Source organism: Sus scrofa, chromosome 3 (genome assembly GCF_054392235.1).
Source record: "Sus scrofa isolate SSC_HxYL_T2T_F1_AM1 chromosome 3, Sscrofa_HxYL_maternal_Yorkshire_Landrace_v2.0, whole genome shotgun sequence".
NCBI lineage: Eukaryota > Metazoa > Chordata > Mammalia > Artiodactyla > Suidae > Sus > Sus scrofa.
Genome location: NC_139385.1, coordinates 80,937,498 through 80,960,704, shown reverse-complemented (window position 1 = coordinate 80,960,704; position 23,207 = coordinate 80,937,498). Strand labels below are relative to the sequence as shown.

The 23,207-nt window shown below is 50.5% G+C and overlaps 1 protein-coding gene across 5 annotated transcripts in view; it reads right to left on the bottom strand.

The window, feature by feature from the left end:
- The window catches only part of SLC4A5 (solute carrier family 4 member 5), a 127,189-nt gene that overhangs the window by 28,169 nt on the left and 75,813 nt on the right, over nucleotides 1–23,207 (bottom strand). For all 5 annotated transcript variants that reach the window (XM_085015706.1, XM_085015705.1, XM_085015708.1 and 2 more), the window contains 9 exon segments: nucleotides 22,650–22,745; nucleotides 19,448–19,503; nucleotides 14,510–14,667; nucleotides 13,598–13,685; nucleotides 12,234–12,388; nucleotides 11,537–11,734; nucleotides 9,836–10,010; nucleotides 6,697–6,830; nucleotides 5,760–6,031 (listed from right to left, as the gene is read on the bottom strand). In XM_085015706.1, the coding sequence (XP_084871832.1) occupies nucleotides 5,760–6,031; nucleotides 6,697–6,830; nucleotides 9,836–10,010; nucleotides 11,537–11,734; nucleotides 12,234–12,388; nucleotides 13,598–13,685; nucleotides 14,510–14,667; nucleotides 19,448–19,503; nucleotides 22,650–22,745 (1,332 nt within the window).

The window sequence follows — 23,207 nt, the reverse complement described above, 5'->3', positions numbered from 1 at the left end:
CAAAGTCTGTGCTCTTAGACTTAAAAAAACAGTTTCCAAGAACGTACTCTTTGCCATGCCCTAGGCCAAACCCTTACACACATCATCTTGCTAAGTTCCTAAATCCCCAAGAAGCACCCCCATTTTCAAGATGAGGTAACTGAGGCCCAGAGAGGCTATGCAACCTGCCCACTGCCCAAGGTCACACACTTGGTACTTGGAAGAGCCATTATCCAGTCCAGGATCCCAGCTCCACACAGCCAGCCTCCTGCCCTGCCCTGCTCCCCTCACACACACACTTCCTTTCTCTCCTGCTCTGTCCATATGTGATTTTTTTTTTTTTTTTGGTCTTTTGTCTTTTTATGGCTGCACCCGCGGCATATGGAGGTTCCCAGGCTAGTGGTTGAATTGGAGCTACAGCTGCTGGCCTACACCACAGCCACAGCAACGCCGGATCCGAGCCGCATCTGTGACCTACACCACAGTTCACAGCAACGCCGGATCCTTAACCCACTGAGCGAGGCCAGGGATCGAACCCACAACCTCATGGTTCCTAGTTGGATTCGTTTCTGCTGCGCCACGAAGGGAACTCCCATATGCGTTGTGTTTTTTTTTTTTTTTTTTTTTTTTGGTCACGTGAGCCTGTAAAAACTTGATTATCTGGTCTAATCTGCCCCTTAAATGCAAGGTGAGGAAAATTAAACCTGGGTCCAGGACCTGAAGAGAATTAGGAACCCAAAGGTGCGGCTCTCAGCTGTTCCTGCCACAGGTCTTGTCTGCGTTCCCTGCCCCTCGGCCTTGGTGGCCCAAAGTAAGTGGGCAGAGGAGGATCCCCTTCCGGGACCTGAGACGAGTTGAGAGGAACTGGGAGATGCGGCCATTTATTAAAAAGGCAGCTTTGCAGGGCTGCTGGTTGCCCTCTTTCTTGCTCCTGCGCTGCATGGGTGGAGGAGAAGGGCCAGGTCCTCTCGCCTTCATCCTCCAGGTGAAGGCCCGGCCAGTTGGCCGGCAATAACCTGAAATGCATCACGAGCCCCATTTGGCTCCTGCTGGCTGTGCTTGGGAACCCAGAGGGAATAAGAGGCTATGCTAGAAGCTTCCTTCAACCTCCACCAAACAGGGGAAGGGGATGCGATCACAGAGCCTTCTATGTTGACCACTTTTTTTTTTTCTTTTTATGGGATGAACCCATATGGAGGTTCTCAGGCTATGGGTTGAATCGGAGCTGCAGCTGCCAGCCTACACCACAGCCGCAGCAACACGGGATCCGAGCCACATCTGAGACCTACACCACAGCTTATGGCAACGCCGGATCCTTAACCCACTGAGCAAGGCCAGGGATCGAACCCACATCCTCATGCATACTAGTCAGGTTCCTTACTGCTGAGCCACAACAGGAACGCCTATGGTGCCCACTTCTAAGGCAATTAGGGCTAGGAATGGCTAGGGAATTCAGTCTTGACCCAGGGCAGAATATTCCGGGAAGTTACAATTATTGTGAAGCACACGTCACTTAAGAGAAATGGGGGACATCTGCTGCCTTTCCTCACACCTCCGACCGAAAGAACACCAGGCACAGGTAACAGAGGAGCAGAGAAGGTGGGCAGGAAGGCTGCCTCGGGGCTGCCCACGCAGAGGCCAGAGGACTCCCAGCCAGCGCCGGAGCCTGGCATGTGCAGACACATGCCCTTCCATGGCCCTGGGTTGTCAGACCAGACATTCCTTTGGTGTCCCCTGCTTAGGCTAAGCCATTCTTTTATATCGAAGGAACTTTGTAAGGTTTATCAGAAAGCCACTTTGAGATGAAGAAGGAAGAACTATAACATGGAAAATCCCAGAAAGAGTTCGAGAATCAATTATTTTAAAATGCTAGTGTTTACAAAGTGGTACTCACTTGGGATTGAAAGCAGCCAAGTCAGTGTGTGCAGCATCCATGAATAGAATACAAATAGTTACAATGGAAACAAGATTCGATTAAAAAGAGTGCCCCCAAACAAGCTCTGATGACAAAGAGTGACAAAGAGTGATAGTGTGTCACAGTTGAACTGGGTTTTTCAGTAACACTTGGAATGGGAAACAATTAGTCAACAAGTAGCCCGTGGCCTGGAAAAGAAACGGTCCTCAGTCGGCTCCCCCTTCCCCAGTGTCCTAAACATCTAGCATTTTCCTTTTCACATCCTCCTAATCAAAACTAACTTTCCTGTTTCCAATTCCTTTTTCTCTCTGTAAAGAAACTGAAAAGCTAACCTCACAACAGTTAGTTGCTAACAGTGACTCAGTTCAGCAGAGCGGTCGTTCTCAGACTTAAGCAGGCAGGACAATCACCCAGACGGCTTGTTAATAAGGCTGCCTTTCCCCTAAAGTTTTTGATTCGGCAGGTTTGGGGTGGGGCCTGAGAATCTGCATTTCCAACAAGTTCCCAGATATTTTTTCTACTGTTCCAAGGACCACACTCTGAGAACCATGGTAATAGCGTGATCCAAAAGAAACAGGTGACATCAGGGCAAGGCCAGAAGGGACGCTATTTAGAGGCAGGTGGATTCTCTTACGGTCCTCAAATCCTGCTTGATATGCTCTTCTATGCCTACATCCCCTGTTCCCAGGGTGCCCCTATGTTTGGTTTCTCCTGTGGACAGATAATTCTCAGAATGGTCAAAGCTCCACAAATGATCCCAGAATTTGGACCATTTCTGTAAGAGATCAAGAATGAGTACTTCTAGGAGTTCCCGTGTGGCTCAGTGGTTAACAAATCCGACTAGGAACCATGAGGTTTCGGGTTCGATCCCTGGCCTTGCTCAGTGGGTTAAGGATCTGGGGTTGCTGTGAGCTGTGGTATAGGTCACAGACGCGGCTCAGATCCTGGGTTGCTGTAGCGTAGGCTGGCGGCGACAGCTCCGATTAGACCTGTAGCCTTGGAACCTCCATATGCTGCGGGTGTGGCCCTAAAAAGACCAAAAAAAAAAAAAAGAAGAATGAGTACTTCTAAAAGCTCATTTGTGGGAACATTTGTCTTCAGTGCAATGGATCCACAGTCCAGAGGGCATGAACAGAAAATGAGAGTGCCCTGATGGGGCTTAGCCCACAGAGGTGGGGTTTGCTCTAGAGCCTATGACAAGAGCTTGCAGGCTGGATGGCCACAGTCCCCTGGGTGAGCATCCCATCCTAGCTCAGGACAAAGGACAGCCTCACCTAGTGCTGGATTTCTGTGGAATAACTCAAAATTAATCATAGAAAAGAAGAAAGAAAAAAATTAAGTCTAGACATCTTTACAAATTCAGTGCAGGACAGAGAGTGAAACGGTACAACTAAAACTGTATTTCCTGAGGTCAGAACAATTTTATCTTTTTTTGTATTTTTATTTTTTAATTAATTAATTTTGGCTTTTTTTTTTTTTGGCTGCACCTATGGCATATGGAAGTTCCTGGGCTAGGGGTCGAATCAGACCTGTAGCTGCTGGGCTACACCACAGCCACAGCAATGAGGGATCTGAGCTGTGTCTATGACCACAGCTCACAGTAATGTCGATCCTTAACCCACTGAGCAAGGCCAGGGATCAAACCCGAGTCTTCATGGATACTAGTCGGGTTCATTACCACTGGGCCATGATGGGAACTCCAGAACAATTTTATCTTTACAGACCTAAAGTATAGCACACAATAATTGTGCAATGAATGTTTTTGGCTCACTTATGATCATTTTTTTTTTTTTATCAATTGTATGTATTTAGGTCCTGAACCACACAGTATCTACTTATGTCAAACTCTAGCCCAATCTGAGTATAGATAAGAAAATCTCATAAGCATTCCATGAGTCCAGCAGGGCCAGCATTGCTATCCCTCTGTTACAGCTAGGAAACCTGACGTTTGGTGTGACCTTGGGTGTCTCTGGGCCTCAGTTTGCTCTGTGAGTCCAGCTTGGTGGTGCTAGGAGGTGTGTGGATGGCTTTCCAGGCCTTGCTCCATAGCATCCTGGGCACTCTGGCCACATCTCACTGAAAGCACCTACAGGCATGATTAGGTCTGTGAAGGAGGCCAGTGGTTCAATTACGGAAAACCCTAACTTTTTATTTTTATTTTGTGCTTTTTAGGGCTGCACCCGAGGCATATGGAGGTTCCCAGGCTATGGGTCCAATGGGAGCTACAGCTGACAGCCTACACCACAGCCATAGCAACATCAGATCCGAGCCACGTCTGTGACGTAACCCACAGTTCATGGCAATGCCGGATCCTTAACCTACTGAGTGAGGCCAGGGATTGAACCCACAACCTCATGGTTCCTAGTCGGATTCATTTCTGCTGTGCCATGGCAGGAACTCCAGGAAAACCCTAACTTTTGGTGAAATATTTTTGGTTGGAAAAGAACTCTGCAGGAATGTCACTGGGTGTTACTGGGGTTGACCAGTTGGTTGATGCGGCTCCCACCCAATACAAGGATCTTTTTTATAATACTTTTAGTGGATGGACATCCAGGTAGTGTCCAGCTAGCTTGCTACCACCTGACAGGGTCAATACCCCACAGGAGGGTGCTCTCACCACCATAAGTTTTACCTTGAATTCTGCCAACGTATGACTCACCAAAGCTTTTGCTCCTCAGCCCACGTTCTGCATCTTATAGCTACATGGGGTGAACCTGGCCTCTCTGTGACATGACAGTCCTTCTCTCCTACCTCTTTAAGAAGCCAAATCACCCCAGTTTCTCCAATCGTTCTTTTTTTTATGCTTCTTTTTGTTAAATGCTTTTTATGGAGGTTCCCAGGCTAGGGGTCTAATTGGAGCTACAGCAATGCAGGATCCAAGCTGTATCTGGGAACTACACCACAACTCGTGGCAATGCCGGATCTTTAACCCACTAAGTGAAGCCAGGGATCGAACTCGCAACCTCATGGCTCCTAGTCAGATTTGTTTCCAATGCGTCACAATGGGAACTCCTCCAATCATTCTTTAATGACATGGTTGCCAGGCTCTCCTCTCCCCTGACTGGCCCTCTTCTTGGATGCGTCCCTATCTGTAGGGGTGTGCATCCTTCTGGTGTGGACACATCAGCAGTGATGTGTCAGGGAGAGCTCAGGGTGTCATGTACTCACGGAGCTAGGAGGGACTATAGGCACCATCGGGTCTACCTCTGGCTGGAGCAGGAACCTCTGAGCCACATTCCTGACAGGTGTGGCCTCCACATCCCCCCAGACGGAGGTGAAGCCTGCCTCCTTCCTTTCCTGGGGCATCGCTATCACTGACCTCTCCTGATTATAACCCTGGGCTCTCATATTGTTTTGTTGTTGTTGTTGTTTGTTTTTGCCTTTTCTAGGGCCACTCCTATGGCATGTGGAGGTTCCCAGGCTAGGGGTCGAATCAGAGCTGTAGCCGCCAGCCTACGCCAGAGCCACAGCAACGTGGGATCTGAGCCGTGTCTGCGACCTAGACCACAGCTCATGGCAATGCCGGATCCTTAACCCACTGAGCGAGGGCAGGGATCGAACCTGCAACCTCATGGTTCCTAGTCGGATTCATTAACCACTGCACCACGACAGGAACTCCTGGGCTCTCATAGTGCGACCCTCTTTAGAGCTCCTGTCTTCTTGGTTTCCTTCCCCAAACTGGTTTAAGAAACTAACTGTGCTCCTTTAGGATAGAAAGCCCTTGGCTGAACAGCTCCTCCCGAGCAGTCTCACTCTCCCACCTTTACGTAGAGAACCGGGGGTGGGGTGGGGTGGGGAGAGTGGATGGAAGAGGGGGAGTGGGTGGTGGGTGGGGGCCCAGGGCACCTCTGGGGTTACCGGTCACCTGTGTCGGGGGCCACGCACTCGCATTTGTAGGTAGTGATGGAGTCGGGCTTAAAGTTCATGTTGATGGGGTAGTACTTGAAGGCACCAATCATCTTCTTGATGGCATCATAGATGAAGATGAAGCTGATGAGGGTGGAGAAGCCCTCCTCAGTGAAGCGGGTGATATACTTGATGATGAAGCTGGCATCCGTGGCCACCAGGATAAGGCACTGGACAGCTGAGTGTAGGCCGATCCAGAGGCGGAACTCCATGTAGTCCAGGCCGTTGCCTCTGGAAGGCAGAGGGAAGTCACGGGCCTCCAGCCCAGGGCTCTTGGTGGTGCTTGGCTCCCCACACCCACCCTCCTGTGGCACAGATGCCCTTCTAGAAGCTGCAAGAGGACTGGGGACAGGGACACTTCCTGGGTGGGGTTGCTGGTCTTTGAGAATTCTGGGAAAGGATCTCGGGGGGCGGAGTGTGTGCAGACAGGGGCTCACACACTTCGGTTCTTACACATTTGGTGACAGATGCCCAGAGTGAATTAAAATGGAATTTCAGAATGACAGAGCTGGAGCAGGGCTTAGGAATGGGCTCATGTGAGGCACCTGAGCCCAGAGCTGCCTGAGTCAGGGGGCAGCCTTCTAACTTCCTGCTTGAAATTTTTTATATGCTGCATCGACTTTCAAGTCATCATTGCTCACGAGCAGAGAGGTGCGCATTCTCTCCTCTCGTCTGGCCCGGACTTCTCCCTGGGGGCTGTGCTAATACGCACTAAGATGGCTTAAAGGCAGGGAGTAGAGGGAGTCAGGAGGGCTCCCCCGGCAGCTCCTCCTATAGATAAAGACGGCTTTGCTACCTCCTCGCCCTTCTTCCCTTTCGGGCTTTCCCCCACCCCAGCCTCAGTGTACCACCCCAATTGTGAGAGCAGGCACTGAGGGCCCCCCAGGGGCACCTACTTGCTGAAGTCAAAGAGGAGCTTCTCGAAGATGAGGATGGGCCCCGTGCTGCTGAGGATGATGAGAGGCTGTCCCGAGAAGAGGCAGAACAAGGAGCCAGCCATGGCAGTGCCCAGGAAACTCTCCATCACTCCCTGGCGGCATGAGGAGGGTGAGGCTCAGGAGAGGCGTGGGAAAGGGCCCCTTGACAGGCTAGATCCCAGTTTTCTCAGCAAGGGCCCAGACCACAGTTCATCCTCTCCTCCCCCCAGTTCTGCCCCCCATTTCTGACTCCACAACCCCCCAGGACTGCCAGCATCACTCTCTCTACTTCCGGGTCCCCCTTGACTTCCTTTTGGCCCCCTAGGGCTTACAAAACAGGGCTGCCTACAGTTGGTGCTTGTTCCCATGCTTGTTCTCCTCCCAGAGGACCGCCCATTCATCCACCCAATCATTTATTCATTCAAACACCTGTTAGGTGCTTTTAGCGGTTGGAACATTCATTCATTCAAAGTACTTCAAGGACCTGCTATCATCGGGCCTCGTGCTGGATACTGAGGGCCCATGAGCAAACAAGGTAACACGTCTTCCTTCTAGTGGGAGATGCAGAGAAGTACCCAGGCAACTTCCATTCATTTCTCAACCTCAGCACTACTGATGTTTAGGCTGGATAACTCTTTGCCGGGGCGGGGGGGGGGGCGGTGCTGTCCTGCACATTGCACAGCGTTTAACAGCATCCCTGGCCTCCACACACCAGATGCCAGAAACACCTCGCTTCCCAGTTATAATAACTCAAACTGTCTCAAGACGTTACCCAATGTCTCCTAGGGGTCAAATCATCTCTCTCTCTTTTTTTGTCTTTCAGTCTTTTGAGGGCCGCACAGCACTCTCGGCATATGGAGGTTCCCAGGCTAGGGGTCTCATCGGAGCTGTAGCTGCCGGCCTACGGCACAGCCACAGCCACAGCAACGCCAGATCCGAGCCTCGTCTGTGAACTACACCACAGCTCATGGAAACGCCGGATCCTTAACCCCCTGAGCAAGGCCAGGGATCAAACCCACATCCTCATGGATGCTAGTCGGATTCATTTCCACTGCACAGGATGGGAACTCCCAAAATCATCTCTTGTTAAGAACTTCTGGCACAGGGAACTCTGTCCAATCTCTTGGGTTAGAACATGATGGAAGAAAAGAATGAAAAAAAGAATATATGTGTGTATGTATGTATATATATATATATATATATATATATATACATGACTGAGTCACTTTGCTCTACAGCAGGCATTGAAGGAACATTGTAAATCAACTCTACTTTAATAAAATTAATTAATTAATTAATTATTTTAAAAAAGATCCCCTGCTAAGGAGTGTGAGAAGCTGGGATGAGATGTGGGTGTTGTAGGAATGCACAGGAAGCATGAAGAAGGGGCCAGGAAAGGCTCCCAACAGTTAGATTCATGGAGGGAGTTCCCGTCTTGGCACAGCAGAAACGAATCCAACTAGGATCCATGAGGATGCAGGTTCGATCCCTGGCCTCGATCAGTGGGTTAAGGATCCGGTGTTGCCATGAGTTGTGGTGTAGTTCAAAGACATGGCTCGGATCCTGCATTGCTGTGACTGTGGTGTAGGCTGGCAGCTGTAGCTCCAATTTGACCCCTAGCCTGGAAGCTTCCCTATGCCTTGGGTGCGGCCCTAAAAAGCAAACAAAACAAAACAAAACCAGTTAGATACATGGAAACTGAGACCCCCATATTGAGCAGAGAATTGGCCAGGAGGCTAGGGTAAGGGGAGTGATGAGAAAGTGTGGGCCAGGAAGAGGGAACAGTGTTTTCAAAGGCTGGGGCTGAAAGGGAGCAGACTTTTGGAGGACTAAAAGATGAGGAGGACTGATGGAGAACAGTATGCAGATGGGTGAGGAGGACAGGTGTCTGAGAAAGAGAATACTGGGAAAAAGAAAAAGATAGAAAAAAAAAAGAAAAAAAAAGGAAAAAGAAGAAAATTAAAAAAAAAAGAAGAAGAAGAAGAAAAAAAAAAGAGAATACTGGGAGACGAGGCTTGAGAGGCCAGTAGGACCATGGCATGAGGGCTATTTGGGGGAGCTGAGATTCATGAGTCGGTGATGCTGTGTGAATAGCTGGGTCAACTTATGGTGGCGCTCTTTGGCTGGGGAAGCAGCGGGTCTGGAGGGAAGATGATGGCCTTGCTGTTTGTGAGCTGGGAGATCCCAAGGGGCAGTTCTATGGACACACCCAGGAGGCAGCTGGATATTGAACCGGCTGCTCAGGAGGGGGATGTGGGCTGGAGGTAGGCACTCATCTCACTTTATCTGGGAAAATGGTGCTCTGAAGTCTACAGTAGTCCTATCCTGAAGACCCTCACTGGAGAAGACTCTTGTCTGGGTCTCAGGCCAGCATCTGTGCTGAACTGTTTTCCCCAGAGAGACCTGTACTGCTGTTCTGGTAGCAGTTTATGATCCTACTAAAAATGTCATAACTTCAAGCTAAGAATTTAGGGTTCGTTTTTTTTTTTTTTTTTTTTTTAAAGCGTGGGAAGAAGGCCATTATTAGCAATTCAATTAATTGTGCTAATCAAATTCATGGACGCATCAGTGGGGAAAGTCACAAATAACAAGGCAGCTGCTTCCCCTTTCACATTCTACCTATTTATCTTTTTTTTTTTTTTTTTTTTTTTTTTGCTTCTTAGGGCATATGGAGGTTCCCAGGCTAGGGGTCTTATCGGAGCTACAACTGCCAGCCTATGCCACAGCCACAGCAACCTCAGATCTGAGCCGCCTCTGCGACCTACACCGCAGCTCACAGCAGTGCTGGATCTTTAACCCACTGAGCAAGGCCAGGGATCGAACCTGCAACCTCATGGTTCCTAGTCAGATTCATTTCCACTGCGCCATAATGGGAACTCCTGATCTATTATCTTAAATTTGGTCTTTAGTAATATGATTTCACTTTAGATTTTTTCATAATGTTGGCTTGTTATTATTTTTTTGAAGGGTAAAGGATTACCAAACAGGATGGTCTGACCCTGGAAGGTAGATGACACGCAAACCTTGGTTTGGGGATTGCGGGGTGAGGCGCCTTACCACCCCCTGATGGCAGCAGATTTTTCTGAGGTTTGCGCTCGTGGCCCTGGCTCACACACACCTGATAATTATCAGTGGCATCCCCCAGAAGCCCACCAAAGGTGATTGCGTTGGTGATGCAGCCGAGGTAGATGAACAGGATGGCGGAGATGGACTGAATGTGGAAGCCATCATAAAAGTCGCTTGGGAACCAGGGCAGCTTCCTCTTGACATCCAGACACAGGCCACCGAAGAACCTGCTCAAGACAGACCCAGACACTTTCTCATCACAAACACCAGGGCAGGGGCAGAGCTAGTCACAGGAGCCTGCAGAGTCTGGGGTGAGGAAGGGAACTGGACTAAAGAAGGATGGGACAAGGGATCATTCCACCAGAACATGGAAGACCAGGGAAGAAATTTCCCTCTGTGGTGCAACACGATTGGCCTCATCTCTGCAGTGTCAGGTTGCAGGTTCGATCCCCAGCCCGGCACAGTGGGTTAAAGGATCCAGTGTGGCCACAGCTGCTGGTAGGTCATAGCTGTGGCTTGGATCTGATACCTGGCTTGGGAACTCCTTAGACCTCAGGGTGGCCAACCACAACAACAGCAACAACAACAACAAAACCCAGTGCAGCCCAGGGAAGAATTCTCTTGTTAGACTGGAAGTTTGTGGTTGGCACCACTTCCATGGAGAAGGGTGGCCGTACACAGCCTGGGTGGGAGAGGGAAGGCCTCATGGGAACATGTCTTGGGTTTGACCTGACATTCCACATGGAATGGAAATCCTGGGGTCCCTGATCACCCCCAGGGGGCCTGTGCTTAGTAAACATAGGTGTGCCCAGCTTTAGGAGATGGAGAGATCCTGGCTTATAAGGGATTCATCAAGGGCAGATTCTGAACCGTATAACAGGTTTCTTTGCCTTGTGGAACAAATGAGTGGAGAATTTTAGGTTTAGGGAGAGTGTTTATTGGGGATGCTATTCTCCCCGATAGCTGCTAATGCAGTGCTTAGCATAGAGCTGGGCTTCTCAACTTTGGCACAACTGATGTTTGGACTGGATAATCCTTTGCTGGGGGAAGGGCAGCCCTGTGCATTGGAGGGTATTGAGCAGCATCCTTGGGCTCCATCCACTAGATACCAATAGCATCTTCCTTCCAGTTGTGACAAAGCAAGTATGTCTCTGGACATTGTCCAATGTCCCCTGGCTGATGATGGAGGTGGGGGTGGGTGGGTAAAGTTGCCTTCAGTTGGGGACCATTGGCTGGCAGAGAGTCAAGGGCATGTAAAACATGACTCCCTTCTTGAAGTCATGATTTAGGAGTTCCCGTCGTGGCTCAGTGGTTAACGAATACGACTAGGAACCATGAGGTTGCAGGTTCGATCCCTGACCTCGCTCAGTGGGTTAAGGATCCTGCGTTGCCGTGAGCTGTGGTGTAGGTTGTAGATACAGCTCAGATCCCGCATTGCTGTGGCTCTGGCATAGGCCGGTGGATATAGCTTTGATTAGACCCCTAGCCTGGGAACCTCTATATGCCACGGGTGCGGCCCTAGAAAAGGCAAAAAGACAAACAAAAAAAACAAAAAAACCTCGATTTACACATAGTTTTGCAGGGCCATGTCCCTTCCTAAATTGAGACCAACTCAAGTTATTCTAAGCTGGCAAAGAAACCCAAGCCAGGGGAGTTCCTGTTGTGGCACAGCAGAAAGGAATCTGACTAGTTTCCATGAGGACGTGGGTTCGATCCCTGGCCTCGCTCAGTGGGTCAGGCCTGGAGTAGGCACCTTCCTGTCCAGATAAGCTCCTCCCCAACTTCATGCACGGTTGGCATCTCGCCGTCATCCCCGCTGCTCCCTCCGCCGGCCCCGCTGCCACCGCTGCCGCTGCCAGCACCACCGCCACCGCCTCCTGCAGGCCCTCCAAGGCCTCCAGCCACAGAGCCATTCATCTGGCCTGGCTCAGTCAAGGAGAACACAGATTTCCTGGAAGAAGAAGGGGGACAGGAGACAGTGGGCTCTCAGTCCTGGAAAGAGCTCAGCACAGCCAGGACTTTCCAGCTAAAATGATCAAATATCTTCAAATATAGAGAAAAATGCAGAAAATGATCGAGCAATACCCACAGGCAGCTCAGATTTTACAAATATTTGCATTCAGCACCTTTGCTTCTGATTTTTTTTAGATACAAAATGAAGCTGGATTCAATCACTTGTGATAGAACATGACGGAAGGTAATATGAGAAAAAGAATGTATATATATATATATATATGCATGACTGGGTCACTTTGCTGTAAAGCAGAAATTGACAGAACATTGTAAATCAACTCTCCCTTGATAAACAAATTTTTTAAAAATGAAACTGAGGGAAAAAAATGTATAAACCCACGTATGCTGACATTCTTCTTTCAAATCCCAAAACAGGAACGGATAGATGGAAAGCTCCCTCTGCATGGCTTCCCAACTTGCCACTGTCACTCACACACCTCTTGTCAGCAGAAGGCACCTTCTTGGGTGGCTCGATTCGGATATTTGGATCCCACTCTCCAGGGGGAAGCACGATGACCTCATCCAGGAACTCATCAATCCCCGCAATCAGATCCTCCCGATTGCGGGCTTTGTATGCCACATCGCTGAAGAGCTGCAGGGAGAGAGGCAGAGGCAGAGGAAGGGCTGCTCCCTCACTGCTGGTGGGGGCACACCCCTTGTGTGTTCATAGAAAGGCCCTTGGAACCTTGGCTCCTGCTGCCAATTGTCCTCAGGTTTTTGGTTTTTTGGTTTTTTTTTTGGTCTTTTTGGGGCCACACCTGAAGCATATGGACGTTCCCAGGCTAGGGGTCAAATTAGAGCTGCAGCTGCCAGCCTACACCACAGCCACAATAACACCAGATCTGAGCCATATCTGCAACCTACAGATGGCAACCCTTAATCCTTAACCTTCTGAGAGAGGCCAGGGATCAAACCTGCATCCTCGTGGATACTAGTTGAGATCTTAACCAATGGAACGCTTGCCCTCAGTTTTTGAGATGAGAGCACAGCATGGCAGTGGAATGTGGCGCAGTGGGAACACAGGCCATGGGGCAAGGTGGCCCCTCCTGGACCTGAGGCCAGGTGTTGGTATTCCAGTGGTCAGACCAGGTTGAGTTACTTAACTTTTCCGCTCTCAAAGTCACAATAACGAGCTCATCAGAAAGCCTGTGCTGAGCCCAGTCTGAGAAGCTCGCATATCTCCGATCTGTTGGGAATGTCCCAGTGCTTCATCTTTGGAGGGTCAGGCTGCAGCCCCCCCACACTGTCTCCAGAGTGTTTCCGACTTAACAGGTCTGACTGGGTCATGCTTGTGTTTAAAGTCCTCCGGGGTCCCTGTCACAGGGTGTGAGCCCTCAGCTCTGCAAGAGGTTCTGCATAGTCTCTGCTCCCCTTTCCAATGTCACCTCCTGCTCTCGAAGCTCTTACGCTGAGCAAGGAACCACTTCCATCCAGCCCCCTTGTCTTGGAGCGCTGGCCCTTGTTCACTTTGCCTGGAACACCTGCCTCCTAGGCTCGTGCTGGGCCCACCTAACTCCGGCTCGTCTTTCGCTTTAAAGCCCACACCTGTGTGAAGGGCCCCTGACTACCTGGGCAGGTAGCACGAGGTTCATTCTAGGATCACAGGTCTGTCTCTCCCACTTGATCAGTGCTCCTAAAGGGCAGTGACTATTCTCTCATTCTCATAATCCTCCCACCCTGCACAGGGCCTGGCACACAGCAGGTGCTCCAATGTGCCTGTTGGATAAGTGAATGAATGAAGGCATGACATTTGATGCAGCGGCCATGACATTCAGGAGTACATGCATCTTGTGGCACTTACATCGTCTACCATGAGGGTTGCAATGGCACGGCCAATTTCATTGTAGGATTTTGCTCTCCCAGATGGTCCCAGCAGTATGAACAGAAATCTGCAACGAAGATGGAAGAGGAAAATGACAAGGAAAAATGGAAGCAGGTGGAGAGAAGGATTTTCTGGCATTAAATGGTATCATTTTTTTTCTTTTTCCTGGCTATACTCTCAGCATGCAGAAGTTCCTGGGCCAGGGATTGAACCTGTGCCAGAGCAGCGACCTGAGCCACAGCAGTGACAATACTGGATCCTTAACCTGCTGAGCCACTGGGGAACTCCCAATTCTTAACTTTCTAACTGGCCATGAACATGTCCCTTCCCACCTCTGGAGCCCTCATTTGCTTTGCAGAAACATTCTTCTTCACTCAGGCCTGAGCATCCTTGCCGTACTCTGGTCCCAGAGCCCACCCAACAGTATCTCTCCTAGCTATTGGCTATGTCTTTTTGCTTTTTTTAAAGGGCCACACTCTTGGCATATGGAAGTTCCCAGGCTAGGGCTTGAATTGGAGCTACAGCTGCTGGCCTATACCACAGCCACAGCAACTCCAGAATCTGAGCCGTGTCTGCGACCTACACCACAGTTCATGGCAACACCGGATCCTTAGCCCACTAAGCGAGGCCAGGGATCGAACCTGCATCTTCATGGATACTAGTCGGGCTCGTTTCCATGGTGCCACAATGGGAACTCCCTAGTACTTCTTGTTTACGGTTATTTTAAATAAACTCTCTGAAATGCTTCCTGAGTCAGATGGCCCTCCCCAGCCAATTCCCTAATTTCCCTCTTGGTTTTTGGGGTGTCTCCAACAGCCCTGCTGGCTGACTGCATGGATTGCAGCTGGCTGCCCGAGGGATCATCTGGTGGGTGGATTTCAACGGCTCTACCTGGTGGGAACAGGCACCTCAGTCACTCCTCCCAGCATAGCCGACTGGATGAGACGCACGAAGGCGATGAACGGCTGGTCCAGGAAGTCCACCTCGCCCACAAGCACATTGGAGGCTTCTGAGTCTTTAGGGATCTTCTTCATGAATTTGTTTTTCCGCTGGGCAGGGAGGGGGACACGAGAGACCCATGGATACTCACGTGCAGTGGGTTCCGTGCTCATTCCGCCCATGCTGACTGCAGGGGAGGCCTAACCTTACAAGAGTCTCCCAATGTTGCTCAAGAGACTGAAGGAAATCACCCAACACTCTCTCCCAGTCTGCAGATGAGGAGACTCAAAGGTGGTTCACCCCAGGGACCAACTAAGCCTTTTTATTTATTTTATTTTTTTATTTTTTTGTCTTTTTGCCATTTTTTGGGCCACCTGTGGCATATGGAGGTTCCCAGGCTAGGGGTTGAATCGGAGCTGTAGCCACAGGCCTATGCCAGAGCCACAGCTACACGGGATCCGAGCCATATCTGTGACCTACACCACAGCTCATGGCAACGCCAGATCCTTAACCCACTGAGTGAGGCCAGGGATTGAACCCTCAACCTCATGGTTCCTAGTCGGATTCGTTAACCACTGAGCCACAACGGGAACTCCCAACTAAGCCTTTTCAGATGGGAAGGAACAGGCCAGGACTTGACCCCTGAGACCTTCCTTAATGGGTGAAAACTTTGTTTCACTGAAGTGTGAGTTGAGGGATCAGAGAAGAGCATGTGGACATCGGGCCCCATCCCGAAGCCTCCTGTGGCCCAAGCAGAGGGGCATCTTGGCTCTTATGCTCCAGCTGGTCCGGGGCCTCCCTCTTTGCCTTCACCCCAGGGTGGCTGTGGGAGGAACAAGGCCATCCCGATGGCCAGAGTGGACACACTGAGTTTTCTTTTGGTGACCAGCTTCCTGGTGGACAGGAAGCCCCAGAGCCTGCCTGCCAGTCAGTGGGAGACTTCATGCCCTAGTCACCGCTAGGGGACCTCCTGGAAACTCAGAGGGTCTGAGGCTTTCCAGCTGAGACCATGGAAGTGCCCTCCCTCAGGCCCTCTGGCTGGTGTCTGTTCAGGGCAGGAGGGTCACAGAGGCAGAGTGAGTGGGGTCTTATTTGAGAGGTGCTGGAGATAAGCCCTCCACCCCAAATCGGTCCCACTCCCTGCAGTTATGACTTATCCTACGGTTAAGTCACAGAAGACTCTGAGTCCTCACTTAGGAGGAAGATGCCCAGGGACGGTCACAAACATGTCCCCCCGCCTTTATTTTTGCTTTTTAGGGCCACACCTGTGGAGGTTCCCAGGCTAGAGGTCCAATTGGAGTTGTAGCCGTTGGCCTATACCACAGCCACAGGTATGCGGGATCCAAGCCACATCTGTGACCTACACCACAGTTCACAGCAATGCCGGATCCTTAACCCACTGAGTGAGGCCAGGGATCAAACCCGCAACCTCATGGTTCCTAGTCAGATTCGTTTCCGCTGCGCCACGACGGGAACTCCACAAACATGCCCTACTTAGTCTTTAACATCTTAGAGTACATGAGTTTTTCCCTCTGGGCATCAAGGGGATGGGTCAGAAACAGAGACGGTTTCATAGAGAGAGGAGGAGGGGGCCGTTTGGGGAGGACAGGGCTGGTGGGAGTCCACAGTAGCCAACAAAGGAAGAAAGGGCCCAGAAGGCTGAGGCAAGAGCTACAGACGGAAAGAGCCCGTGGAAGCCAGAATTTGCCACCTGTTCCCCTTTGGTAGGAGTCCCTCCTTTGGGCATAGAAATGTTTGTTTCTCTAGACTCACAGACATAGAGAACAGACTTGTGGTTGCCAAGTGAGGTTGGGCAGGGGAGAGACTGGGAGTCTGGGGTTAGTAGATGCAAACTATTGCATTTAAAATGGATAAGCAATGAGGTCCTGCTGTACAGCACAGGGAACTCTATCCAATCTCTGGGGATAGACCATCATGGAAAGTAGTATAAGAAAGGGAATGTGTGGAGTTCTCGTCGTGGCTCAGTGGGTAACGACCCCGACTCATATCCATGAGGACACAGGTTTGATCTCTGACCCCACTCAGTTAAGGATCTGCTGTTGCCGTGAGCTCTGGTGTAGGTCTCAGACATGGCTTGGATCCGGCGTTGCTGTGGCTGTGGTGAAGGCCGGCAGCTGTAGCTCTGATTAGACCCCTAGCCTGGGAACTTCCATATGCCTCGGGTGTGGCCCTAAAAAATAATAAAAAAGAAAGAGAATGTATATATAGGTATGACTGGGTCACTTTGCTGTATAGCAGAAATTGGCATAACATTGTAAATCAACTATATTTTAATAAAAAAATTTTTTTTAAAGAGAAATGTTTCTTTCTCATAATCTCAGTGAAGATAGGGTCCTTCTGTCCCTGGAGAGGGGTCAGCTGTGGGCATGGCCATGGCCAAGAGGTCTCATCCCTTTGGGCCCAGAGCCATTTCCTGATTTGATTCATGGGAGCAGGATACATACTGGGCTGGGGGCCTTACAGCACTAGAAACAGATCGTGAGCAAGGACCACACACTTTGAATCTTCTAAATCCATTCAAAAGCACAAAACATCACAACCACTAGGACAACAGTCCCAAGGACCCTAACACAGTGAGAAGAAGCAAAGGCAGGAGTTAACAGGAAGGCCCGAATCCCCTCGACGCAGAAAGGCCCTTTGTCCTGGGCACAGTTCGCTGACTCCTAAGCAGGTTCTTCAGGATGGAGGGCTGGGTGTGCCAGGGCAGCCCCTGTCCCCCTGCCAGCTCCATGTCCCCGGGCCTCAGGCAGGAAGAGGTCAGAGGACAGGAAGAGCAGTGGGTGGCAGGAGAGGCTTGGAGGACAAGACTTTGAAAACTCTGGGGTGGCCCATGCAGCCCCCTGGAGAGAGAAGCTGAATTGGGACCTTGGTCGTCCCTTGCAGGTTGTGACCCTTGCAGGGTGGTGGCATCCTTGAAAAAGGCCATACTGGTGTTCTGGCCACCCTGGCTTGCTGAAGGTCTGGACATGGGCTTGTCCAACCAGGGCTCTGCTGGCCCCACTGCCTGAACCCTGGACTCGGGTCCAGGTCTGCCTGAATCCACACTCTGCTCTATGGGAACCACTGGCCTGCCCAGGGCCGAGGCAGAGTGATGAAGAAAGATGCACTTACAGAGCACCCCCTGTTGCACAAACTGTTGTCCCTACAATGAGCCATTGCTGCTGCAAATATTGAGAAGTAGCATCACCCAACCAGTTAGGAAGAGCTGGGTGCAGGTGCCTGGTGTTGGGCTCCAATCCCTAAATCCAAGGCAGCATTGCCTCAGGGGAAACAGTGGATAGTAATTTTTTTTTTTTTTTTTTTTTTTTTTTTTTTTTTTTTTTTAGTGCCACACTCACAGTGTGGAAAAGCCCAGGCTAGGGGTTGAATCGGAGCTGTAGCCACCAGCCTACACCACAGCCACAGCAACGCCAGATCTGAGCCACGTCTGTGACCTACACCACAGCTCATGGCAATGCCAGATACTTAGACCACTAAGAGAGGCCAGGGATCGAACCCACATCCTCATGGATACTAGTCGGGCTCGTTAACGCTGAACCACAGTGGGAACTTCTAGAGGATAGTATTCTTGTAACCACTTAGACATTTATTAAAATAGGTTGTGAAAAGCTATTACTAGGCAATGCTTTCTTATCACGGCTCCTCTCTCCGTGCACGTGACTACAGTCAAGTTGGGCTCTTTTCTAGATAATATTCCAGAATATTTGTTCCTAAGTCACTCCCAAATTAAGGGTGCTAGAATCGGACTGCCTGGATCAAATCATGATTCTGTCACTTTTCAGCTGCATGAACTTGGGCTTATTTAACTTCTTTAAGCCTTTATGTTCTCAGCTGCAGAGTGAAGATGACACAGTACCTTCATGATGCCCAGAAAATGTTCCCCACGTGGCGTCGTGCCTGCACCATGCGGACCTCAAATGTTGGTTGATGCTGTTATTATTGTTATTTTGTTATTTTGGCCATCAAAGGACCCTCGAGATGCTGACATGAGGGAATGCTCTTGTTTCGCCTTCCACCAAACTTGGGGGTGCCTTCAAGCCCTGGAGTTCACCCAAGCTCTTGAGGAATCTGTGCCAAATTTCAGGTTTCCTTCATGGCCTCCCTTCCCCCCACCTTCCATCCCTGGGGGCACAGGAAAGGAAGCCATAGGACTTTCTGCCCCGAGATGTGCAGTGTTTGGAATTGAGGGCAGCTTCCTGCGGGCTTCCCTCAGGGCCATAGTCATGGGCTTCCCAGTCTGTGGGCCTTAGAACTGGGACTCAGCTGATCTCATCGAGGAGGTTTCAGCCAAGCTGGCGGGAGACAAGAACTTGACTTTATCTTGCACTAGCCAAGGAGAAGAGGTCCTATGAGAACTAGCCAAGTTCTCATAGGTCCTTTTTTCTTGGGACAGTCTAGTTGATTCACTAGACTGAATTTTTTTTAGAGCCACACTCACAGTGTGGAAGAGCCCAGGCTAGGAGTTGAATCAGAGCTGTAGCCACCAGCCTACACCACAGGGAGGCCCCAGTGCTTTTCTTTACCAGCCCAAGTCCCCACTTCATCACTGAAAGTGCCTGTGGGTCATGGAGGAGCTGGAACTCCATGTGGCAGTCTTTCTCCAATAAACCCCAAGGACAGGGATAGCTGGCATCTCATCTGACCACTCTCCTCTCTCCCCTACTCCTCCCAGGGCCTGGCACAGAACCAGCCCTTCAGTGACCACTGGGCAGAGGCACCAAGGAGCCCAGAGCCCCACCTGGGTCCTTCCTGGGGATTCCCACTTTTTCATGGGGGTGCAGTTTCACCTGTTGGGGCTCCCTACCCCTAAAACCTAAGGTGGCTTCCTGCCCTGGCCTGTATTGCAGCCAAGTGCAGGGGCTTTACTACCTGATCTGTATTTGGAGTGAGAGAAATATCATTCATGCTTCTGCTCTGGGCATGACCTAGGAGAGAAGGAAAAAAAGGTCCATCAGGGGAAGCCAGGTTCTCATAGGTCCTTTTTTCTTGGTCTCTACACAAGCTTTTCCCATCATCACAAACAAAGCAATCCCCCTCCCCTAATCCTGCAGTTCCTTTCAGCAAGCATCCTCTCTTTTCCCATCTTTTCAATGGCAGCTTTTTAATTTAATTTGGTTTTTTTGTTTTGTTTTGTTTTTTGTTTTTTAGGGCCGCACCCATGGCACGTGGAAGTTCTCAGACTAGGGGTCAAATCAGAGCTACAGCTGCTGGCCTATGCCACAGCCACAGCAACATGGGATCTGAGCTGTGTCTGTGACCTACACCACAGCTCATGGCAACGCTGAATCCTTAACCCACTGAGCAAAGCCAGGAATCGAACCCACCTTCTCATGGTTCCTACTCAGATTCGTTTCTGCTGCGCTGCAACAGGAACTCCAGCAGCAGCTTTTTTAAGAGTTGCTGAACCCCAGGTCCCACTGCTTCCTTCTCACTCTTCAGTCTGCTGTGCTCTGGTCCCAGCCCTGCATGCCACCTTCTGGGGCAAAGACTAAGCTGTCTGCTCAGTGTCAGCCCGGGAGGTGGGGAGGGACACAGACACGCTGTCGGCTGAGAAGCCAGGTGTCCCAAAGCTTGGGCTTCATTGGAGAAAGAGCCTCTGTGGCCCATGTGAGGTTTTAAAGAGGGCTGGGGATTGGGGCTGGCAGAGGGAAGGGGCTGCCTTGGGAGAACAGTGGTGGTCAACCACTCAAGCTTCCCCGTAGCTCCCCCCTGCCCTCCGGACCCACCACTAAGGCAGGAGAAGGTCAGCGCCCATGTCACCCTTCAGTGTCTTCCCTTCACCAGCTGTTTGTGTCCTTTGTTCTAAAGAACACCCTCTTCCAGAGTTCCCGTTGTGGCTCTGCAGAAACAAACCCGACTAGGATCCATGAGGACACAGGTTCGATCCCTGGCCCTGCTCAGTGGGTTAAAGGATCTGGTGTTGCTGTGAGTTGTGGTGTAGGTCACAGTTGCAGTTTGGATCTGGTGTGGCTGTGGCTATGGTGTAGGCTGGTAGCTGCAATTTGCATTTGACCTCTAGCCTGGGAACTTCCATATGCCATGGGTGTGGCACTAAAAAGAAAAAAAATCCAAACAAACAAAAAAAAAAACCACCCACAAAAAAACAAAAAAATAAACACCCTCTTTCTCCCCCTGGCTACTGGAAAGCTCCTATTTATTCTCCAAGACTCAGGCAAGTGTCTTCTCCTCTCTTGAGTCTTCCCAAGTGCCACCTTGAGGTGGGAAGGGGTGTGCACTGAAAGCTGTAATCTCTTATTCATGCCTTTTATCCGGGTCCCCACCACAGCAGTGTGGGCACGGAGCGAATAACTGAGCAGACAGCTCATCCCAAAGCCACTCACTGCCTACTGAGTGCCAGCATCCCACAGAGGAATAACCCAAGCCAGGGGAGACTGACAGCATCCTGGGGTAATAGAGAGAAAAGACCACTGCAAACCCCTGCTGAGGCCAAGGTCAGGTTGCCCCTCACCAAGGTGTCCCTCCAGCCTGATCAGGGGCACAGCCCTGGGCTGTGCATGTTCCTAGCCGGTCATTTTAGTAAAAGCATTTAAAGGAAAGTACTCCTTGGAGTTCCCGCTGTGGCGCAGCAGGATTGGTGGCCTCTTGGGAGTGCTGGGACCCAGGTTCCAGCCCTACCAGCACAGTTGGTTAAGGACCTGGCGTTGCTGCAATTGCAGTTTAGGTCACAACTGTGGCTTGGATTTAATCCCTGGCTCAGAAACTCCATGTGCTTCGGGGCACCCAAAAAAGAAAAAAACAAATAAACAAAATAAAGGAAGGTACTCCTTCACACTGTTTTTTCTTTTCTTTTCACAAATTCCCTCTTTTCTTGGCCTCCCTGCTCACTTGTCTGTTCATCCCTGATGAATTACCTAAAAAAACCCCATGCAGCTCGCCAGCCCCTTCTCACACTTTCCCATTCCTCAGGGGGCTGCAGCTCTGCCAGTGTTTCACTGTCGTGGTGGCCCAGGAATGTTCCAGGGAGGGGAACATTCTCTGACTGTCCTGGGGGGAAGGACTTACCCTGTTTTTAATTCTGTTTCTGGGAAGACTTCTCACCCCAAACAAGGCCAATGACCAGCGTAGTGAGAAAAAAGGCATAGACTAAGTGAAAAAATGCCTAAGACACAGAATTGGGGTTTTGATTTTTTTTTTTTAATGAGACTTGCAATGTTTATTTCAGGTTCTCTCTTGTTTTTTTTGTTTGTTTTTTTGTTTGTTTGTTTGTTTTTGTCTTTTGAGGGCCGTACCCATGGCATATGGAAGTTCCCAGGCTAGGGGTCAGTCGGAGCTACAGCTGCTGGCCTATGCCAGAGCCACAACAAGGCATGATCCTAGCTGCGTCTGTGACCTACACCACAGCTCCTGGCAACGCCAGATCCTCAACCCACTGAGTGAGGCCAGGGATTGCCCCCGAAACCTCATGGTTCCTAGTTGGATTCGTTTCCCCTGCTCCACGACAGGAACTCCAGATTTTTTTCTTTTTTGCCACACAGGCAGTATGTGGGAATTCCTGGGCCAGGAATTGAACCTGCGCTGCACAGCAGCAACCAGAGCCACAGCGGCAAGAACGCAGGAGCCTCAACCCGCTAGGCCATCAGAGCACTCCCAGAATTTCAAGCTACCTTTTTTTCTTTTCTTTTTTGACCACCCCGAGGCATATGGAGTTCCTGGGGTAGGGATCAAATCCAAGAAGTAGCTGCAGCCTAAGCTGTAGCTGTGGCAATGCCCCATCCTTAACCCTCTGTGGGGGGCCGGGGATCAAACCTGCATCCCAGTGCTCCCAAGGTGCACCGATCCCGTTGAGCCACAATGGGAACTCCAGAATTGGGCATTGATTATGACGGGAATTTGACTTAGAGCTGCATTTTTTGGAGTGATTATTTAGAAAATGATGGTAATAAGTTAGTCTCTGCGGGCAGCCCAGGTTTATTTCTCCTGACGCCTGAGAATTCCAGCCACAGCCTGGGCTTTACCTCCTCCACTGGGAAAGTCGGGGAAAACTGACTTTCCAGAGTGGCTGAAGCCAGGACAAAGCAGTCACACAGTGGCAGGGGAAGGGGACACTCACACAGCCGGCCATAATTGGCGCTTTGCCGAATCCTCAGGTCCTCGGTGGAGTGGTGCAGGCTGGGGCCGGCGGCGGGGCTCCGGGCTGGGCCACGATCTGGGAGGAGGGACAGAGGGCATGTGGCTGCAGGGGACTGCAGAGAGGACACCTTTACAATCATTTCAGCCAAATAAAGCTGCGCTGCAAGACAGGTCTCTTCCCCCTCGGGGAAGAAAGGCTGTTTGGGTTGTTGGGCTTAGGTGCCTGTTTTTCAGGATTTGGGGGAAGCCAGTGAATAGTCCGAACATGATTAGCGAAAATATCTGTACTATTGAAAGTGAGATAGACACACAACTGATTAGACAAGCCCCAGGTGTGGGAGACTCCCAGGTCCATCCTGGATTCCACAACCTACTGACCACATGGCCTTGGGCAAGGGACTTAACCTCTCTGTGCCTCAGCCTCCTCATCTGTAAAATGGGGTGATGAGAACAGTACCTTGTCATGGCGTTACAGTGGGGATGAAGTGAGTTAACACTTGGGGAGCACTCAGTGCCTGAAGCATGGTGAGCGCGGCAT